The 17769-nt window shown below is 34.5% G+C and overlaps 2 protein-coding genes across 2 annotated transcripts in view; one reads left to right on the forward strand and one right to left on the reverse strand.

The window, feature by feature from the left end:
• LOC106106557 (katanin p60 ATPase-containing subunit A-like 2) overlaps positions 1-2744 on the reverse strand; it is a 9425-nt gene extending 6681 nt beyond the window's left edge. The window contains exons 1-2 of the mRNA XM_013287155.1: positions 2605-2744; positions 1270-1434 (exon numbers count right to left, since the gene is read on the reverse strand). Coding sequence (XP_013142609.1) covers positions 1270-1434; positions 2605-2652 — 213 coding nt within the window. The 5' untranslated portion in view covers positions 2653-2744. The remainder of the gene's footprint in view (positions 1-1269; positions 1435-2604) is intronic.
• Positions 2745-8872: 6128 nt separating this feature from the next.
• LOC106106794 lies at positions 8873-17016 on the forward strand. The gene is made up of 3 exons (XM_013287454.1): positions 8873-8942; positions 15022-15170; positions 15837-17016. Exons 1-3 carry the CDS (start codon positions 8882-8884, stop codon positions 16038-16040), a joined length of 414 nt encoding a protein of 137 aa, XP_013142908.1. The 5' UTR covers positions 8873-8881; the 3' UTR covers positions 16041-17016.
• The last annotated feature ends 753 nt before the right edge of the window (positions 17017-17769 follow it).

A 17769-nucleotide genomic window follows, 5' to 3' on the forward strand; every position in this document is an offset into this window, starting at 1 on the left:
GAACGCGGAACATGCGATAGAGAGGCACATACGTAACCTTCAGCTTGTGACTTATTAAAATTGTCGTCCGTGAATTGTTCAGTGCTTTTGTACATAAGTAGGAATACTAAAAAAAATGAGATAATTTTAAATAGAAAGTGAAAATAAAAATCATAGAGTGTGAACGAGTCTTAACCAAGTCTTTGAATGTAATAGTTCTGATCTTTAAAGTTTCAACTCCCAATTCATATTGCCAAGTCATAACAAAAACATTACGACATTTGTTTTAACTTTGGAATAATTAGAATAATTATATCAACAAAATGCCAATAAACACAATTAAGAACGGTTTAACACTTATCTACACTCTATGCTAATATTTAAAGAGGAAAGATTTGTATTTTTGTATGTTTTGAAATGACTCAAAAACTACTGGGCCGATTTCAAATATTTTTTCACTGCTAGAAAGGTAATTTTACCTTAATTGTTGGGAAATTTCACTGTTAGAAAGGTAATTCTCACAGATAAATGTCTGTGAGTTACATATTAGACCTTTTATTATTTTTTAATTTCACGGGGATGAAGTCGCGAGGAACAGCTAGTGTAAATAATTTTAGCTGTTGCTTCTTCCAATTCGTAAAATTTAAAAATTAAAATGCAACACAAACATTATCAAATACAAGCTCAAGCGAATATGAAAAAAAATAACAAATATGAACTCTCTACGCCATGCGAGTGATGTGTCATGGCCGACGCCGACGTCCGTTCGCGCGGGAAACGTATATTCCGCATGAGATGAGACGCAATATGGAGTCCAATGCACACAACAGAGAAATATCAATTCTGATGACACATTTTTATAATATAAGTTGGCAAACGAGCGAAATGGCGAAGTGATCGCAACCCATAGTCATTTACAATTGCAGATGCGTTGTCTACTCTTAATCGACGGAGGAGACGCACATAAAGAGAATACTTCCACTTCCTATGCGTCTTCTCCGCCGTCAAATCCACTTTTCCCATCCTTTCCTCTTAAAAAAAGATGGTAAGGAAAATGGACTAACACTAGGCAGCACCACACTCATCGGACAAACGTGGAATTGCTCCCACTTCACGTATGTCTTCTGTGTGGTCGTGGCAACACCGGAGAACCCGGCCCATTCGCAAGATTTTAAAGCGGTCTCTACCACTGTTCTAAATTATATTGAGAGCAAATAAAATAATTGAAAGGCGTCCCTTTTTCCTTTGTGTAATGTTTACGTCTGCCAATGTTCGGTACAAACACAATACCTGAAGTATAATCTCGAGGTCCATATTATCGCATAGCTCGTAATCATTGGTGAGAGTAGCCTCTGAACGGAAGGCCTCCGCGCTCGCTAAGTAACCCTCCTGCTTCAGGAAGCCATGCACCAGGTATTTAAGGATCCTCTTCCTTTGCCTGAATAGAGCCTCCTTCTGAAAACCAACACGAAAATATATCGTGTATTTATACAAATATTATAAAGAAAGATTTGTATTTTTGGATTTTTATTATTAAAAAGCTACATTATCAGCGAGTAATATAGACGGTTTTTTTTATTATTTTCTTAATTCCACATGGACGCAGTCGTGAGTAACAGCTGGTTTAAAATAAATTCAATTATGCAATTACAGAAATTCAGAAAGATAGATAAAGATTTGATACAAGTGGATAAGTTATTAACACAATATTTTATATTTTTTTAAATTTAAAACTCTTTAATGATATTTCATTATGTGTTCTTCCAGACTATGTTCTACATCTATGTCTCATCGAGATTTGTTCAAAAGTTTAGGCTACAAACTCTAACTAACATCCACTCATCTAAACTTTTGCATTAAAATATTAGTAAGATGTAGTTTTATCTTACTAATCTTACTTCTTACTAATATTATAAATGCGAAAGTTAAGATGGATGGATGGATGGATGGATAGATGGATGGATGTTTGTTAGCGTTTGTAGCCTAAACGGCTGAACGGATCTCTATGAAATTTGACACAGGTTTAGAGCATAGTCTGGAAGAACACATAGGCTACTTTTTATCCCGGGAATAGTTACGGTTACCGTGGGATTCATTAATTTAGTTTTTTAATGTTTACTCGATCATTCTGCAACGGTTAAACATATCGTATTGAAATTTGGCACAGATATAAAACAAAGTCTGGAGTACACATGGGACATGACATGGGATAAGCTTCATACCCGAGAAATGTCCGGTTCCCGAGGGATACGTAACTTTTTGTAATTCATATAGTTTGTATGTTTTCTAATACCACGCGGACGAAGTCGCGGGCGACAGCTCGTCTTTTAATAAATTGCACTTCTCCTGTACAAAGACACAACATATTCAGGGTCACGTCTAATATAAAATGAACTGTAATTTCGAAATAGAAAGAATATGTTTTAAAAAATAATAAACTAATTGTTACTCGCGACTTCATCCGGGTGAAATTAAAAATATAGCATGTCACTTACTAATAACGTAGCTTTTCAATAGTCTAAGGATTTTTGTAATCGGCTCAGTGGTTTTTGAGTTATTTAAATAATACAAAAATACAAATCTTTGCTCTTTATAATATTAGTATATATTAAAACATTACAATACCGCTTCGAATTTCCGCATTTGGCTCATTGGTCGTTTTACAGCTCTCATGTCCTTTGATTAAAATATAATTCAATAGTATTCGATAACAAAAACAATAAAAAACCATACAATACTGACATTTATACCAAGGGTTGTTTACACGTTGCCATGGTAACCAAGTGTAGTGATGACTCACGGTTTGTTAAAAAGGGGTTGACAAATACTGCCCTTACTATATCACTTTTAAACGGGCTACATTCGCCTAAAAAATGTAACTTATATACGAGATTTTTCATTATCTATTTTTAGACAACTTATTTAATTGAAACTGTCGCTTTAAACTCAGAGAACACTTCTTGTCAAGACCCAGGTTGCGCGCCAATCACAACACTAATAAAAATATGTTAGTATACTAATAGAATCTGTATTGATAAAATTTATAGTCCAGCCGTTAATAAAGTACCTAGTTATAGAATGAGGCGTGTGTTACGTGTACATAGAGTTACAATTTTTATAGAGGTGACATTCTGTATTTAGTTAATAAAAATTGTAATCATAAATGCCTAATAGGCCTTGTCAATTTATGACGTAGTCTGTATAACATGTAAATACTAAAACTCGTGGTTATATTTTATTTTCACTTGTAACATGTTGCTTGTAATCTTACTAATATTATAAATGCGGAAGTTTAGACAGATGGATGTTTGGAGAGTTTGTAGCCTAAACTGATTGAATGTAGAGCATAGTCTGACTAACTCACAGGCTAGTTAGTATTCGTGGGTCAATACCAGTTGTTTATCTTTGCAGAATTACGAACATCTAATGATAACCTCTAAGGCATTTACATTTTATTGTACTATTTTTTTTTGTTTTGACCTCTATTAGTGTACGTGGTTGTAGCTCCTGTTTCTACTATTTTATGAGGAGATTTGTTAACAAGCCGAGACAAGAACGTAGATTGTACGCATTCCGTCACGACAAATACGAAGCGTATACCAAATCACTCCCACTACTATCCTACTTTACAATATTGTGTCACGTGTTTGTAATACTATTGTTTTCTTTATTCATATACGAGCTGTTGCCCGCAACTTCGTCCGCGTGGTATTAGAAAACATACGAACTATATAGATTACAAAAAGCTACGTATCCCTCGGGAACCGGACATTTCTCGGGGATGAAGACGTTGCAGAATGATCGAGTAAACATTAAAAAACTATATTAATGAATCCCACGGGAGTCGTAACTATTCCCGGGATAAAAAGTAGCCTATGTGTTCTTCCCGACTATGCTCTTAACCTGTGCCAAATTTCATGGAGATCCGTTCAGCCGTTTAGGCTACAAACGCTAATAAACATCCATCCGTCTAAACTTTCGCATTTTATAATATTAGTAAGATTAGCGTACGCCCGATCTCCGTCCTCGTTGATTTAAAAAACAAAAGCAAGTAGCCTGTGTGTTCTTGACTATCCTCTACATCCATGCCATTCATTGAGATCCGTTCAGCAATTTAGGCTACAAATTCTAACAAACATCCATCCATCTAAACTTTCACATTATTACTCTACCTGTTTTGTTTGTCCGCTATCTTTTGATGGCTATCGAATTCAGATTCAGAAGACAAAATAATTCACATTTTCTATAAAGAGATTTCTCTAAAGCTCGTGTAAATCCTGTGCATTTAGCTAATTAAACATAATGCGAAAAGTTTTCAATGCAAAAAGCTCGTTAGCAAAGTTCTGCAGAAACTTTAACAATCCGTTATTCTACCTGGAGGCGTAACTTTCCCGTTATTGATTCAAAATAGAAAACCGACTCGAGTTTTGTAAATATTTCATCAATAAAAGATGTTCTCGTCGTCTTAAAATCCGGTTAAAACAAAAACTGATAACTTTAAACATTAGGGAAGATTCACAAAACAGTTTTTAAATCAAGTTTCACAATTAATACGGAAAATATCACAAACTATGAATTTACTGTGAATAATAACAAATGGAACTATAGAAATCTTGTAGCGTGTATATACAGCCTTATTCGCATCGCTCGCGATGTCTCCAGTTGTAATTGAAGCCATACCTCACGAGGTCGTTAACTACCTGATACCCGCCTGCCCGCCTTCCCGCCAAAGACGACAGCCAAGACGAACAATTACTAACAACCATGCAATTTAATTAAAATTGCAGCCAAAAGACTGCAAAATTCATTTCCTTTATTAAATAATCTTCCCTCTTACAAGTTTTTATATGATATAATTTTAATTTATACAAATTACACTCAAACCTTTATAAAATATACGAGCTGTTGCCCGCGACTTCGTCCGCGTGGTATTAGAAAACATAAGAACTATATAAATAACAAAAAGCTACGTATCCCTCGGGAACCGGACATTTCTCGGGTAACCTTATCCCATGTGTACTCCAGACTTAGTTTTATAGCTGTGCCAATTTTCAAAAGGATATGTTGAACCGTTGCAGAATGATAGAGTAAACATTAAAACTAAATGAATCCCACAGGAACCGTAACTATTCCCGGGATAAAAAGTAGCCTATGTGTTCCTTCAGACTATGCTCTAAACCTGTGCCAAATTTCATGGAGATCCGTTCAGCCGTTTAGGCTACAAACGCTAACAAACATCCATCCATCCATCCATCTAAACTTTCGCATTTATAATATAAGTAAGATTTGATCTGAAATATGTACAGTTAAGTACATAATACTAAGAGCTAGCGCACATCTTAGACTAAACTATTGGACAACTGTTGTGCGATTGTCGATTGTTTCGCAGCCAATTCAACTGTTTAGTTGCACAACTAAAAATCGAGTAATATCGCGCATATTTAAGCACTTAGGAATCATAGCGAGACTAAATAGTTTTGCGTTTAGTTTCAAGTTTGCTCACGCTCTAAAAGATTAGTTAACTTAATTTTACAAAATTAAATTAGTTACGGAAAGTAATATTTAACTAAATCCATACATACATATTATACGAGTCTTCAAGTATTTGGTGTGTGAAACCAATTTCCGTTAAAGGAAATCAAATCGGAACGCAGAAGTTGAAGACGACCGACGTCACCTTCCGCTCGAATGATGATTGGATTTGTACAAAAACCGATTATTTCGCGCCTTTTTTCGTCAATATACTATAAGAACTAACTATAATAGTTTAACTGTTTTAGAATGCTTAAGAGATTCCTTAGTTTAAGAAACATTAACACTAAGATTTAACGTTAGGTTTAGAATCTTATTTCATGTATATGATGGTTTTTGTTTTCCCGAAAAACATAACCTCTAAAGAACCTCTCTAGAACTTTCTATAAATCTGAGCATAGACTACATTTCCGAAGAGATACTAAAATTATGAATAAACGTAATTTGTGTATAAACAATTTAGTTATTTTTAAAACTATATACGCTGTAATGGATAACAGTACGCAGTAGTTTTATGTGTCGAACGGATGACGTTTTTGGCGGGAATAAAGTGCTATTTACGAGTTTTGGCGCGCGTCTGTCTCGCTGGTACAGATTATAAATATTACAAAAATAAAGCGATTATTTAATAACGCGTTCGGACGCGAGTGATTTTACGTAAAATGTTTTTTGGATAAAAGTTTCTTATATAATCTGATATTTACAAAAATGTAATCAAATCACATAATAAGTCACTGCTGTTTCGAAGTTAGAAAAGAAGCATTTAGCAATTAGTTTAATCTGTCTATCCTAAATACAATAAATCAGCATAAACTTTTTTTTTATATACAAGAAGGTGGCAAACGAGCAAGCGGCCACCTAATTCCGCCAAATTGGCGAAGCGACCGCTGCCCATAGACATCCGCAATTGCAAATGCGTTGCATACCTTACATCGACGGAGGAGGAGACGCACATAAAGAGGATATTTACCCTTTCTATGCGTCTCCTCCACCGTCAAATCCATTTTCCCATCCAATTCTTACCTTAAAAGGCAAAGGTGAAACGGGAAAGGGACTAAAATTGGGCCTTCGGCACGACACTCATCAGACGAAACGCGAAATTGCTTCCACTTCACGCCTGACTTCTGTGTGGTCGTGGTATTACACCGGGCGAGCCGATCCATTCGTGCGAAGATGTTCCAGCGGGCTCTGCCACTATTATCCACAACTACTTATCCTATTTGAAATTCTACTGTTATTTTATAATTTTTAAAAACTATAGATATTTTAAAAACATTTATTTTTACAAAACATAAATAGCAGTTACCGCAGAACGAATGTAAATTACGTTGGATTCAAAAAGACGAGGTGATTTATGAATAGCATAAACCTGAGGGTGTAATAAAAAAGTTATTCTGCAACACGTTTGTTATCGTTTAAAAATCGTTTAACGTAAATACGATCAATCAAGATTATACAAAAGTCATGGTTTATTTCTGAACCGCAGAATACAGACGTAAATCTACCTGCAACACTTTTATAGTAGTTTTCACATATCTTGGTTGCTTCAAAGTACACACCTATCAATGCGAGCACAATATTAGGTGTCGCGGTACAAACGCAACCTGCGTAATAGGAGGAAACACAACGCACTGATGACCTTGGTCCGCTAAGATATTCGAAAAGAACTTTACCAGAAATCGCGTAGGTAACGCATCTCCAACATTACAACTTACACCAAGAAATATATAAACTGTGCAAAAAAGAGTACGGACCGTTAGTCTGTAGATGTTGATTTTAAATAAAAAAACTTACACCAAGCGACTATACTCGTTTGCCATTTTCTAGCAAGTGTAGTGTTCTAGCAGGTGTAGTAGTACAGGGTGACAGCACAGGGCGCAGACCGAAAGTGGTGGCACAGGTCTGAGAATTACATAGTCTCACATCTTACCCGTTCTACAAATCATATAGTCGGACACTTGTGTACACAGATCTGCAAATTACACAGTGTATATCTGTGCTAAAAGGGTTCTGTATAAATCTCAACCAGGGCGTTAACATAGCTAAAACCGTGGTAGTGAATTATTGACGTCAAGTGTAAGTAATCAGGTTTCGGATGCATCTTTTTACGTGCTAGCCATTCACAGATGTGTACCCAAGAGTAATTAAATGTAATATTACAGGTAATTATGTAATCTTGAACTTGGTAGACGTAAGTCCTAGGTCTGAAGGGCAAGGGCGTCAGCTGTAACGTAATCAGCTTAGCTTGTAATCCACTTGCAAACACTTGACACTAAATTAAAACCATAACAGTGCGCGATGTTTTCACAAGAATAGACACAAAGCTTTTTTGCATTTATTTAATATCTTTGTTGTTTGGTGAAAACGTCTGAAATTGAGACAGTCCTACGGACGATTCACGCCTGTTACCCAAAGGAGAATGGCGCTTTTAATACCACACTTGTAATACATGAGTACTTTCGTCCACGACTTCGTCCGCGTGAAATTAAAAAAAAGTTAGTAGATTATGTGTTCTTCAAGACTATCATCTACATTCGAAATTTAATAGAGATCTGATAAGCAGTTTAGGCTACAAACTCTAAAAAACATCCATCCAACTAAACTTTCGCATTTATTAGTAAGAAGTAATATTTTACTACTCTGGACAATGTAAATCTATCAGAGATCTCTAAGCAATACTGTCAGTTACTTTCCCTTCATAAAATTAAATGCAATTGCAAGTATTAGTAAAGAAAATTTTATTAATAAAAATAAAACTAATATCACGGTTTACATAACACTGCGTAATTATTATCCTAATTAAAAATCTAGAACGCATAGCACTCTCCGTTGAAGGTCAGAAAAATGTACTTTATTTTTCATGTAACTTGTAATAAATCACACAATGCGAAATGTTTGACCAACATTGTGAGACATTGCTACCAACGTTGGCAGGATACGTCCAACATAGTGTGCTTGCATACTCGATGCGGAATGTTGTGTGCATTTCTACTTAAATGTAATTTAATGCGAAAACTATATAAATATTAACATGACGTGAATTTAAGACGGCAGTTGTATTTCATAAAATTCGGATTCCCTTATGATCTTAACGGCCTTAATCGTTTCTTAAATTACCTAGGTTTTTTTCTTTTTCTTCGCCATAAAAATCTATAGATTTGTTATTTTATTAATTTGAAATTCTAAAAAAACTAAAGCGCTACGAGAAATCGTAAGCGGTAATCTCGTAGCGCTTACGTGCCTACGTACTACGGCGTAGCGGTCGCAGTGCCGCAATGTAGCGGGGTGCGGTGAACGCGGGGCGCGGGGGGAGCGCTGCGGGCGAGGAGCCGAGGAGTTCCATCCAGCAGTCCAGTACAGACCAGCAGTCATGTCGCGCGCGTCGCACGCTGCACTCGTGTTTGTTGTAACTCTACTCGCCTCGCTCGTCGGTGAGTTGCAATTTTTTAAATTTTAACGCGATATTACAGTGTTTTTGACGTAATCTTTTTAATCATGTTTGTGAATTTGATGTTTTATTTATTGTGAAGTGATATTGAAATACAAATAAATTTATGATAGCTGTAATTTTTTCATGCAAAAAACCAGTACTAATTATAAGTTTTAATGATAATTTTATTTAAAAAATTAAGCACCTCGTATTTCAAGTTGTAAAAAAATTAAGCAGATTTAAATGGACACTTGACCTAATAAATCAAATAACATTAAATCCTCTTAACTCGCTTAGAAAGATAAATTCATTCACTTTAACAGTTTAGTAGCGACAGCAAATTAGGGATAAAAACATCGAAATACCTTTTCGCTTAACTGGGGTAGTGCTTATTTGTATATTATTTACCTAAGTCACGACGTACAAGGTATCATTGCAACATTGTAACTTATCATTATAAGAACAACAGAAAAATAATGTTTACAACGTCTGGGTAATCTGGTAAAACTGTGGACGTGTGGTGTTGTAACAATGGCAACTATAAAGTTCTAATAAAAACAAAATTCTAGCTTTGATTATTAGCGATTATTAACACTCTTACTAGTTCTAACAGCTAGTTTTAAATGTAATCCGTTAAATTATCTTATCTTTCTTAATATTATAAATGCGAAAGTTTAGATAGATGGATGTTTGTTAGAGTTTGTAGCCTAAACTGCTGAACACATCTCGATGAAATTTTGCATAGATGTAGATGATACTTTGGAAAATATATAGGCTACTTCTTTTTTTTTAATTTCACGCTGGCGCAATAACGGGGGTAAGCTAGTTGTTTATAATATAGTGACGTTGAACTCAGTATTATAATTAATTTTATTTTATTTATGTAAGTATTGAATTAACTTAATTGACATGCAAATATTGATATTTTATCACTTTCAAAAGCATATAAATTATAACTTTTTTTATATAAGACTTTTCACAAAAAAAATAACATCCTGTTTTTGATATAACGTTATGAAAACAAACATTGCTCTTATAATCATCGTTGGTAATAACTTACACTAACAAGTAACTGTCTGTTACAATTTCTTGTTAACCAGACAAATAATTAAAAACATTTCACAGCTGGTTTAACTATTTTTATAACCAAAAACAGCCTTTTAGTAGCTTGATGAAGAACGCCTTTTTAACCCTTCGCGGGGGATGTAAGGGGATGGGGGTATGTGCTGTTTCTTTGTGAAAAGTGTCGAGACGTGACTGCGGTTCCGCGGTCAATAGGGTTGCCTCTCGCAACACCGCACTGAATAAATAACATTTGAATATTGATATTTACAAACTGTACACATTTAAGTCTCTTTAATGAGGTAAATAATTAACTGAAATATATTGAATTCGGAGTTTATTAATAAGACGGTACATATAATTATAATTTTTTATAATACTTCATACTTATCACACTAATGTATAAACCGAAAAGTTTGTATGGATGGATGGATGTTAAAAGATATCTTAGTAACGGATCAACGGATCAGGATAAAATTTGGCACATATTATTAAAGAACACATAGGCTTAGTTTAGTTATAATTCCTAGTAGAAGATGGTAATTATAAAATCGTATTCGACAACCCTATCGCACGTGACAGGATGAGTCCTTCATTAGTCATGCAGATTGTATTTGTCCGGTGATTGAAACTTTTGTAGCAATGCGACATTTATACTGAAAATGCATTAGTTGTAACATTAGTAATAGTGCGGGCGCACACATTTGACTATTCTATCGCACATCGGTTGTCTATTGTTTCGCAGCCTCAACTTTTTAGTTGCACAAATAAAAATCGAGTAGTGTACCTCCATATACATACGTTGGAATCAAAGCAAGAGTAAACAGTTGTGCGATAGTTTAGTCCAAGTGCGCCCGCTATAAAGGTAAAGTAGACCATGAATACATCAAACGATTGTAAATTCTTACCTTGTGAGAAATATTGACAATCGCTGCATATTTTAAGACCGTACTTTCATTAATTTCCTTAAAACTCATTAAAAACACATGTATCTGTTTTACAAAGTTTGAAATTATTTCACAACTAGCTTTCGCCCGCGATTCCGACCGCGTGGAATTGAAAAAAACAAAAGTGAATAGCCTATGTGTTCTTCCAGACAATCTTCTAAGTCAATACCAAATTTCATCGAAATCCGTTCAGCAGTTTAGGCTACAAACTCTAACAAACATCCATCTATCTAAACTTTCACATTTATAATATTAGTATTAGTAAGATTAGTAAGAAGTAAGATGTCGTTTGTTTTTCAAATACATCGTCTAAGTTGAATTTTTTTGGGTTAAGTGCCTGACCCGGATGCGGGCTAAACAAAGCAAGATGGAAAGTATAGCGCGCCTTGTACTGTACCTAGGGTTGTCTGTTACAAGAAACTTCGTGATTAATATAAAAATTTAAAGTCCAAATTATTACTTTGTACACTAGCTTTCGCATGCGACCTCGTTTTCGTGGAAATAAAAACAAAACAAAAAGTGACATATGTGTTCTTCCAGACTGTAAATCTATGCAAAATTTCATCGAGATCCGTTAAGTAGTTTATTACAGAATTTGCAACTCTGACATACATACATCTAAACTTTCGTATTTATAACACTAGTAAGAGTTATTAATCGAGATTATTTCATGCCAAAATTAGATTCTTTTAATATTTATCTTTATTACATTATGTGTTAATATATATCCTATACGAATATAATAAAGCCTCAACACACACTTCTTTGTTGCCTAAGATGTCAACAATCACAGCATATTTTTGGATATTTCTTTTTTTAATACAAAGCCCTTCACTTATGTCACGTTTTAGGCTATATATTTTCACGCTATTAAACTTAGGGTGTAAATAAATTGGATAAAAACCCTAATGAGGGAAAGATCCCATAAGCTACGAGCTGCCAACATCAAAGAACCAAGGTTGTTATTTATTCATTTTAATGATATTTCACAAATGTAAACAATTAAATAAAGTTTTTATAATTTCTCGCAGATTCCGCACGGGAACAGCTAGTATTAAAATATGTTAGTTAAGTCTTCAGGGCTAACAGTTTATCTGCAGTTCCTTATGTTATGCGGATGGGAGTCGTTGACCTCTTAACACTTATGCCTAGTCACACCAGGATAGAACTAAATTAGTTACTAAACGTGTCTGAACAATGAACATCATCATCATCCACTTGCCCTTATCCCTGAACAATGAACATATAAAAGCATTTTAGTTACTAAATTACTCGATTAACCCGCCTCACTGGGAACTAGAGGTTGACAACTCATATTTCATCATCAAACATCTCATTTGTCCTATTTAGTTAAAATACACATTTCTTTTAAGTTTTGTAAATATCTTAGACTAGCTTCCGCCCGCGACTCCGACCGCGTGGAATAAAAATAATTAAAAGCGATTTGCCTATGTGTTCTTACAGACTATCCCCTACATCTATACGAAATTTCATTGAAATCCGTTCAGCCGTTATTGCTACAAATTCTAACAAACATCCATCCATCTAAACTTTCGCATTTATATTATTATGAATTATGATATAATATTTTTAGACGCTATGTAATATTAACATTGGTCGTAAATTAGACGGAAAATGACTATAAAGTCAAAAATATCGTTACCTGGCGAAACTAGTACGTATTATGCCACAAACAATACGCCATCAAAACAATACTGCACGTATTTCGGTGGCTTATGCGAGTCAGTTTGTGGTAGATTTGATACTCGTGCGTGAAATGTGGTTTTTATTGCTATCCCTTCGTTATTTCGATCCTTAAACATGAATAGATTTAAACTGATTATTTCTAATAATGGAATACTAAAATACATTGATTTTTAACTTAAAATAAATTTATCTGGTAGCATAACATTACCCTAAATGAGAATGGCCGAACAACCTTTTTCTCCAAGTCTTTCCAGGAATCATTGTAAAAGTTACATTATGAATGTAATGTCGGTCACTTAAACACTATCCTGGCTTACCCGTCTACGGACGAGGCCGAGATGGTGTTAAGTTGGCCGACATCTGTTTAAGAAAACAGTCAGTTAACTAAGTTTTGTTTGTTCAAGATTTATGGGGCGTTATCGTCGATTCGCGACAAAGCCCCCTGCAAAAATAAATACTAAAAACTACATTATGCTTCTGTGTTTACAAGAAAATCAATGACCATAAATTTTCCTATAATGTTATCTATTCTCGCACTTCAATGAGATTAATTTCTCTCACCCTGACCGTGAATGTCAATACTGTAGTCTTGTTGTCCCTATTATCTTCATAGAGTGGGAGAGAGATGAATGTGTTTGTATACATTCACTGATACGGTTTCTATTACGCAATATCTATTACTGTTCAATCATGCAAAATAATTTATAAACAATCTGCGTGTTGAGAGCACTCGGTATCTCCTACTTACTAATGCAAGAAAGCGTAAACACACTTCTTTGTTATGTCGGATGTCAGGAATCATGGCTTTCAAATAATTAATTTTAAATCGCATAACTGTTCAGTATCTCTTTGATTCCTATTGGTACTCGATTTTTAGTTGTGCAACTAAACAGTTGAATGGGCAGCAAAACAAGCGACAATTGCTCAATCGCATAACAATTGTGGGATAGGTTAGACAAAGGTGTGCGCCCGACCTTAGACGGTCAAGCCAAGGTCGACATGACAAATTTTCAGCCAATAGCAAGGGCCCTTATTGTCAATTGAGCATTTGATTTTTGACATTTTATGGATTAAAACAAACAGATGAAGCAGGAAATAGCTAGATTTTAAGTGAAATCTATACCATTATAATAAAGCGTAAACACACAATACTGTGTTACCTAAGATGTCAGCAATTACAGCATATCTTTGAATAATTATTTCTTTAATAAAAAAAGACCTACACTTACGTCACGCTTTAGGCTATATATTTTCACGCTATTAAACTTAGGGGGTAAATATTTTGCATAATAACCCTAATGTGGGAAAGAGACCATAAGTTGCTGCCAACATCAAGGAAGCAAGGTTGCCATGGTTTGTCATCGTCATGTCATTTTGACATTTTAATTGATAATGTGACACAAGTAAATAATAAAATAAAATTTTCATAATTTTATGCGGATGTCGCACAGGAACAGCTAGTCTTATTATAGGTATAGATTAAGTATGTACATAAATGTCCCTTTCTATTTAGTCGCTTAGCCTCCAGTGATCCATCTCAATGTCTAAAGCTGTCAAGTTGTATACGTTCTTTGGAAACTCACAAAGAGACAAAAACGAAGTAATTCGTATGATTTATTTGAATGTACTATTAATTACTGATGGCGTTTGTTTTACTTATATTTAGATTTCTTATTAAACATGTGTTCAGCTCTGGATTAGTTCAAAACTTCAGATCACTTAGACTTGAATTGAGCTACGGCTCAACGACTAAAGACAGCTCAACGTGATATGCAGATCGAAATGCAAATCATTTTTGTAATGCAGTTATAAAATGAGATGACCTGTGAGCCGATTCACTGACCATCACACGCGAACGGTAAACTGATCTGTAGATCATCAATTTTAGTTTACCCATGATAAATCACAGATTTTTTTAATAATTCAATGTAAAAATATGTATGAAGATATGATGCCAACGGTCAACGTGAAGGTAGAAGAGCACATAAATAGATTTTATTGTTGTTTAAAATAAACACGTCTGGTTAAGTGTAACCGCAACCTAATATTTTAGTGTCGCCCGATAAAAGCTATAAATACTACCACAGACGTCAAACTTCGCTAATAATACAAACAAAAGACGTAAACGATTGAATAATAAATGACCTATTAGAAGGTAAATAATTGACAATCGGTTTCAAAAATTACAGATCTGTGGCATCCATTTGTTTTCATAATTAAAATAGATTTTGTTTTTTTCAACCTAAATAGTTATTTTTGGTTCTTAAAACATCGACTTTTTTGATGTCAATTGAAATGTATTCAAATAGACTTAAGTTCTCATAGTGAGTTAGTCTTTGTTAAATATTTTTTGTTTGTGTACAGAGTGCATGCAGGAAGGCTGCACGGACTGGGAGGGCAAGCCGGTGGCTCATGGATTGTTATACGTGCCCGGCCCAGGCGCCTGCTCACTTTGCGTCTGTTACCACGCCGAGCCCATGTGGTGTAAAGCCATCTACTGCGACCCACCTTACGTAAGTAACACCTTCATAATAAAAAACTATAACTTAAACATAGGGGTAGGGTCTTTAGAGAGTACGCGTTAGTGACTATGTACTCCAATTTTGAAATCCTCCACGTCACACTTTAACGTCAGTCTTTTGATGTTTTCTAAAGAGATCTAACTTTCGAAACTGCATGTGAGTGTCTGTAGAAGGTTTATTACTTCACATTTAATGGCGTACATAAGTGTAAATTGGGTAAGGCGATAGCTCGTCTCCAAATTAAATGTACTATTATATTCTCTTTAATCTCCTACTCTTCTCTTGTTAGAAAGAAAAAGAGTTAAAACAGCAGTGTTATTGAATAACTCTAAATAGGTCCAAGGCCTCTTACCGAAGCAAAGTTATTGAATTTGCAGTAATACTATTTTTAGCAGCGCTCACTATGAAGGTAATCAATTATTAACGTATAGCAGAGGCATGTCGGTAAAGTATCTCAAGGCCTTTAATATCGAGCGCTTGAAAGGACCAATTGTCCTACTTCGGAAACCGATATACAAGTGATATTTTACACAGCTTGCAGTAAGCTAACGCCTGGTTCACACTTGGCTAGAACGTTTAATCAGTAGTGTCCAATCTTCCATACTTATCGACTGGAAAGCCATCCGATTTGTTTGTATACTTTTCTTTTTTTAACAGTTCTGTAAAAACTTCCGCGTTGGCGAGCGCTGTTGTGAGTTCGAATGTCTGGATCCCCCGGGCGAAGACACACGCTATCGGGAACGGCAGCGGCTGCGCGCACTCATCCTGGCAGGCAACTCCTCGGCCGTCCAGCTCAGACCCTCGCTTAGGATCCGAGCTGGTATCTCCCTGCTGGCAGTCGCCGTCGCCAGATTAGTTTGAGAAAAGGATCTTTGAAAGTATGAAAATGTAACGACAATAAATGTCATATATGTGAATGTGCAAATCACCGTTGAAATTAACTATTTGAATTTATCAGACTATTTTCGATTTTGAGGTTAAGTTTTTGTTTAAAAAGAAAACTAAAAATTAATACATACATTTCTTCAGTTTTTAAATCGGAAATATAAAAGTTGAAAGAAATTTAAATGTTCTGTGTAGCTAAATAAAAATGGCCGACCAAAAGCGGACGGATATTGTGACCATAGACGAATTTATCTACAATACCGTTAGACTAGTCGATGTGGTTCGTTAAATGGTCTTCAATGTAAATAGTATATAATTTCCCTCGTACATTCAATAAATTCCAATTGCCAAATTTCCTCTAATACCACTTTACCTCTTGCTAAGTCAAATCTATTTAATAAAACACTTATTCAGAATTATTGTATATGCAAATATTTCTCCAGACAAAATAGCTTTTACCTTTTGCATGCATTCGTAATTTTACGTAAAACATTCTTAATTAAATAAAAAAAAACACTTAATTCCTAATCACTTAATTCAACAGTTTGATGAAAATTCTATTTTTACTGAAAATCGATACAATAAATCACTGTCCAAATATTACTAATAAATAATTATAAAACGTAAATTTAAATAGTATTTAAAATAAGTTTATTCTAATATTTGCTGAAAAACTACCGTTTATTTCTATTTATTTCGACTTGCAACACTGTATTTGCCGCCATTTTGTGACATTATTTAAATGATTTAATTCCCCGCGTTAGGTCCCGCGTTATGAATTCTTCACAGATAATAAATAAGATATTATTAATAAAATTTTGGACCAATTTTATGTAACCCAGTAGCCAATATGATTATTTCCGGATGAATTCAATATGACAAGAAAATTTATTTAATTATTTATTTATTACAAATGTTATTTATCGTAAGAATATAAATATTTTCAATTTAATATTAGAAAGATATCATACAAAAAGTCAAAATTAACTCATAGAGTACTTAAAAAAAAGTAATTAAAACAGCTTACAAAAATGATTAGACATGACTTTAAATATAATGGGCCTGCTAAGATTCAGTACTAAAAGATAGTAAAAAATTGTAGCATTGTGCTTTCTACACAAACAACAACATCCATTAGGCGATTACGTCGACATTTTGGTTTCAAAAAGTTGTCTATGCCAAAAATATAACATATTTCCGGTACTCTTGTACTTCACTTTATTAGTACTAATCGTAGAATATTAATTAATTTACACAAGATGTCCAAATAATTAAATAGTTAGACACATTTCAAATTATAGCTTTAATTACTAGATCATATCATCGGCTATTTAGAACTTAATGTAGTGCAAACACTATTAGCACTGACTTATATTCTATGGACAGGCTATAAGCTATGGTATTTTGTGCCTAATTGGTTTAGTGATGTTGGAATCTCGAACTAGTAGGGGCGTGCACACATTTGTAACTAAACAATCGCACAACTGTTGTGATTGTCGATTGTTTCACAGCAAATTCAACTGTTTAGTTGCACAACTAAAAATCAAGTAGCGTATCCTCCGTATAAGCTCATAGAAATCATACCGCGACTAAACAGTTGTACTATATTTTAATTTCAAATGTGCGCACGCTCTTATAAGAGATGGAATTATCTAACAGTAATCCACGAGCCCTTTTAAGTCGGCACAAAACAAAAGCTGTCAGT

This window comes from Papilio polytes, unplaced genomic scaffold, assembly GCF_000836215.1.
Source record: "Papilio polytes unplaced genomic scaffold, Ppol_1.0 DF822178.1, whole genome shotgun sequence".
Classification (NCBI taxonomy): Eukaryota; Metazoa; Arthropoda; class Insecta; order Lepidoptera; family Papilionidae; genus Papilio; species Papilio polytes.

What these genes read in the sequence shown, in the direction of transcription:
- LOC106106794 (XM_013287454.1), top strand. Translation starts at nt 8,882, where the DNA reads ATGTCGCGCGCGTCGCACGCTGCACTCGTGTTTGTTGTAACTCTACTC. An exon ending in TCTACTCGCCTCGCTCGTCG is followed by an intron (nt 8,943 to 15,021) that starts GTGAGTTGCAAT and finishes GTTTGTGTACAG; the next exon opens with AGTGCATGCAGGAAGGCTGC. An exon ending in TCTACTGCGACCCACCTTAC is followed by an intron (nt 15,171 to 15,836) that starts GTAAGTAACACC and finishes TTTTTTTAACAG; the next exon opens with TTCTGTAAAAACTTCCGCGT.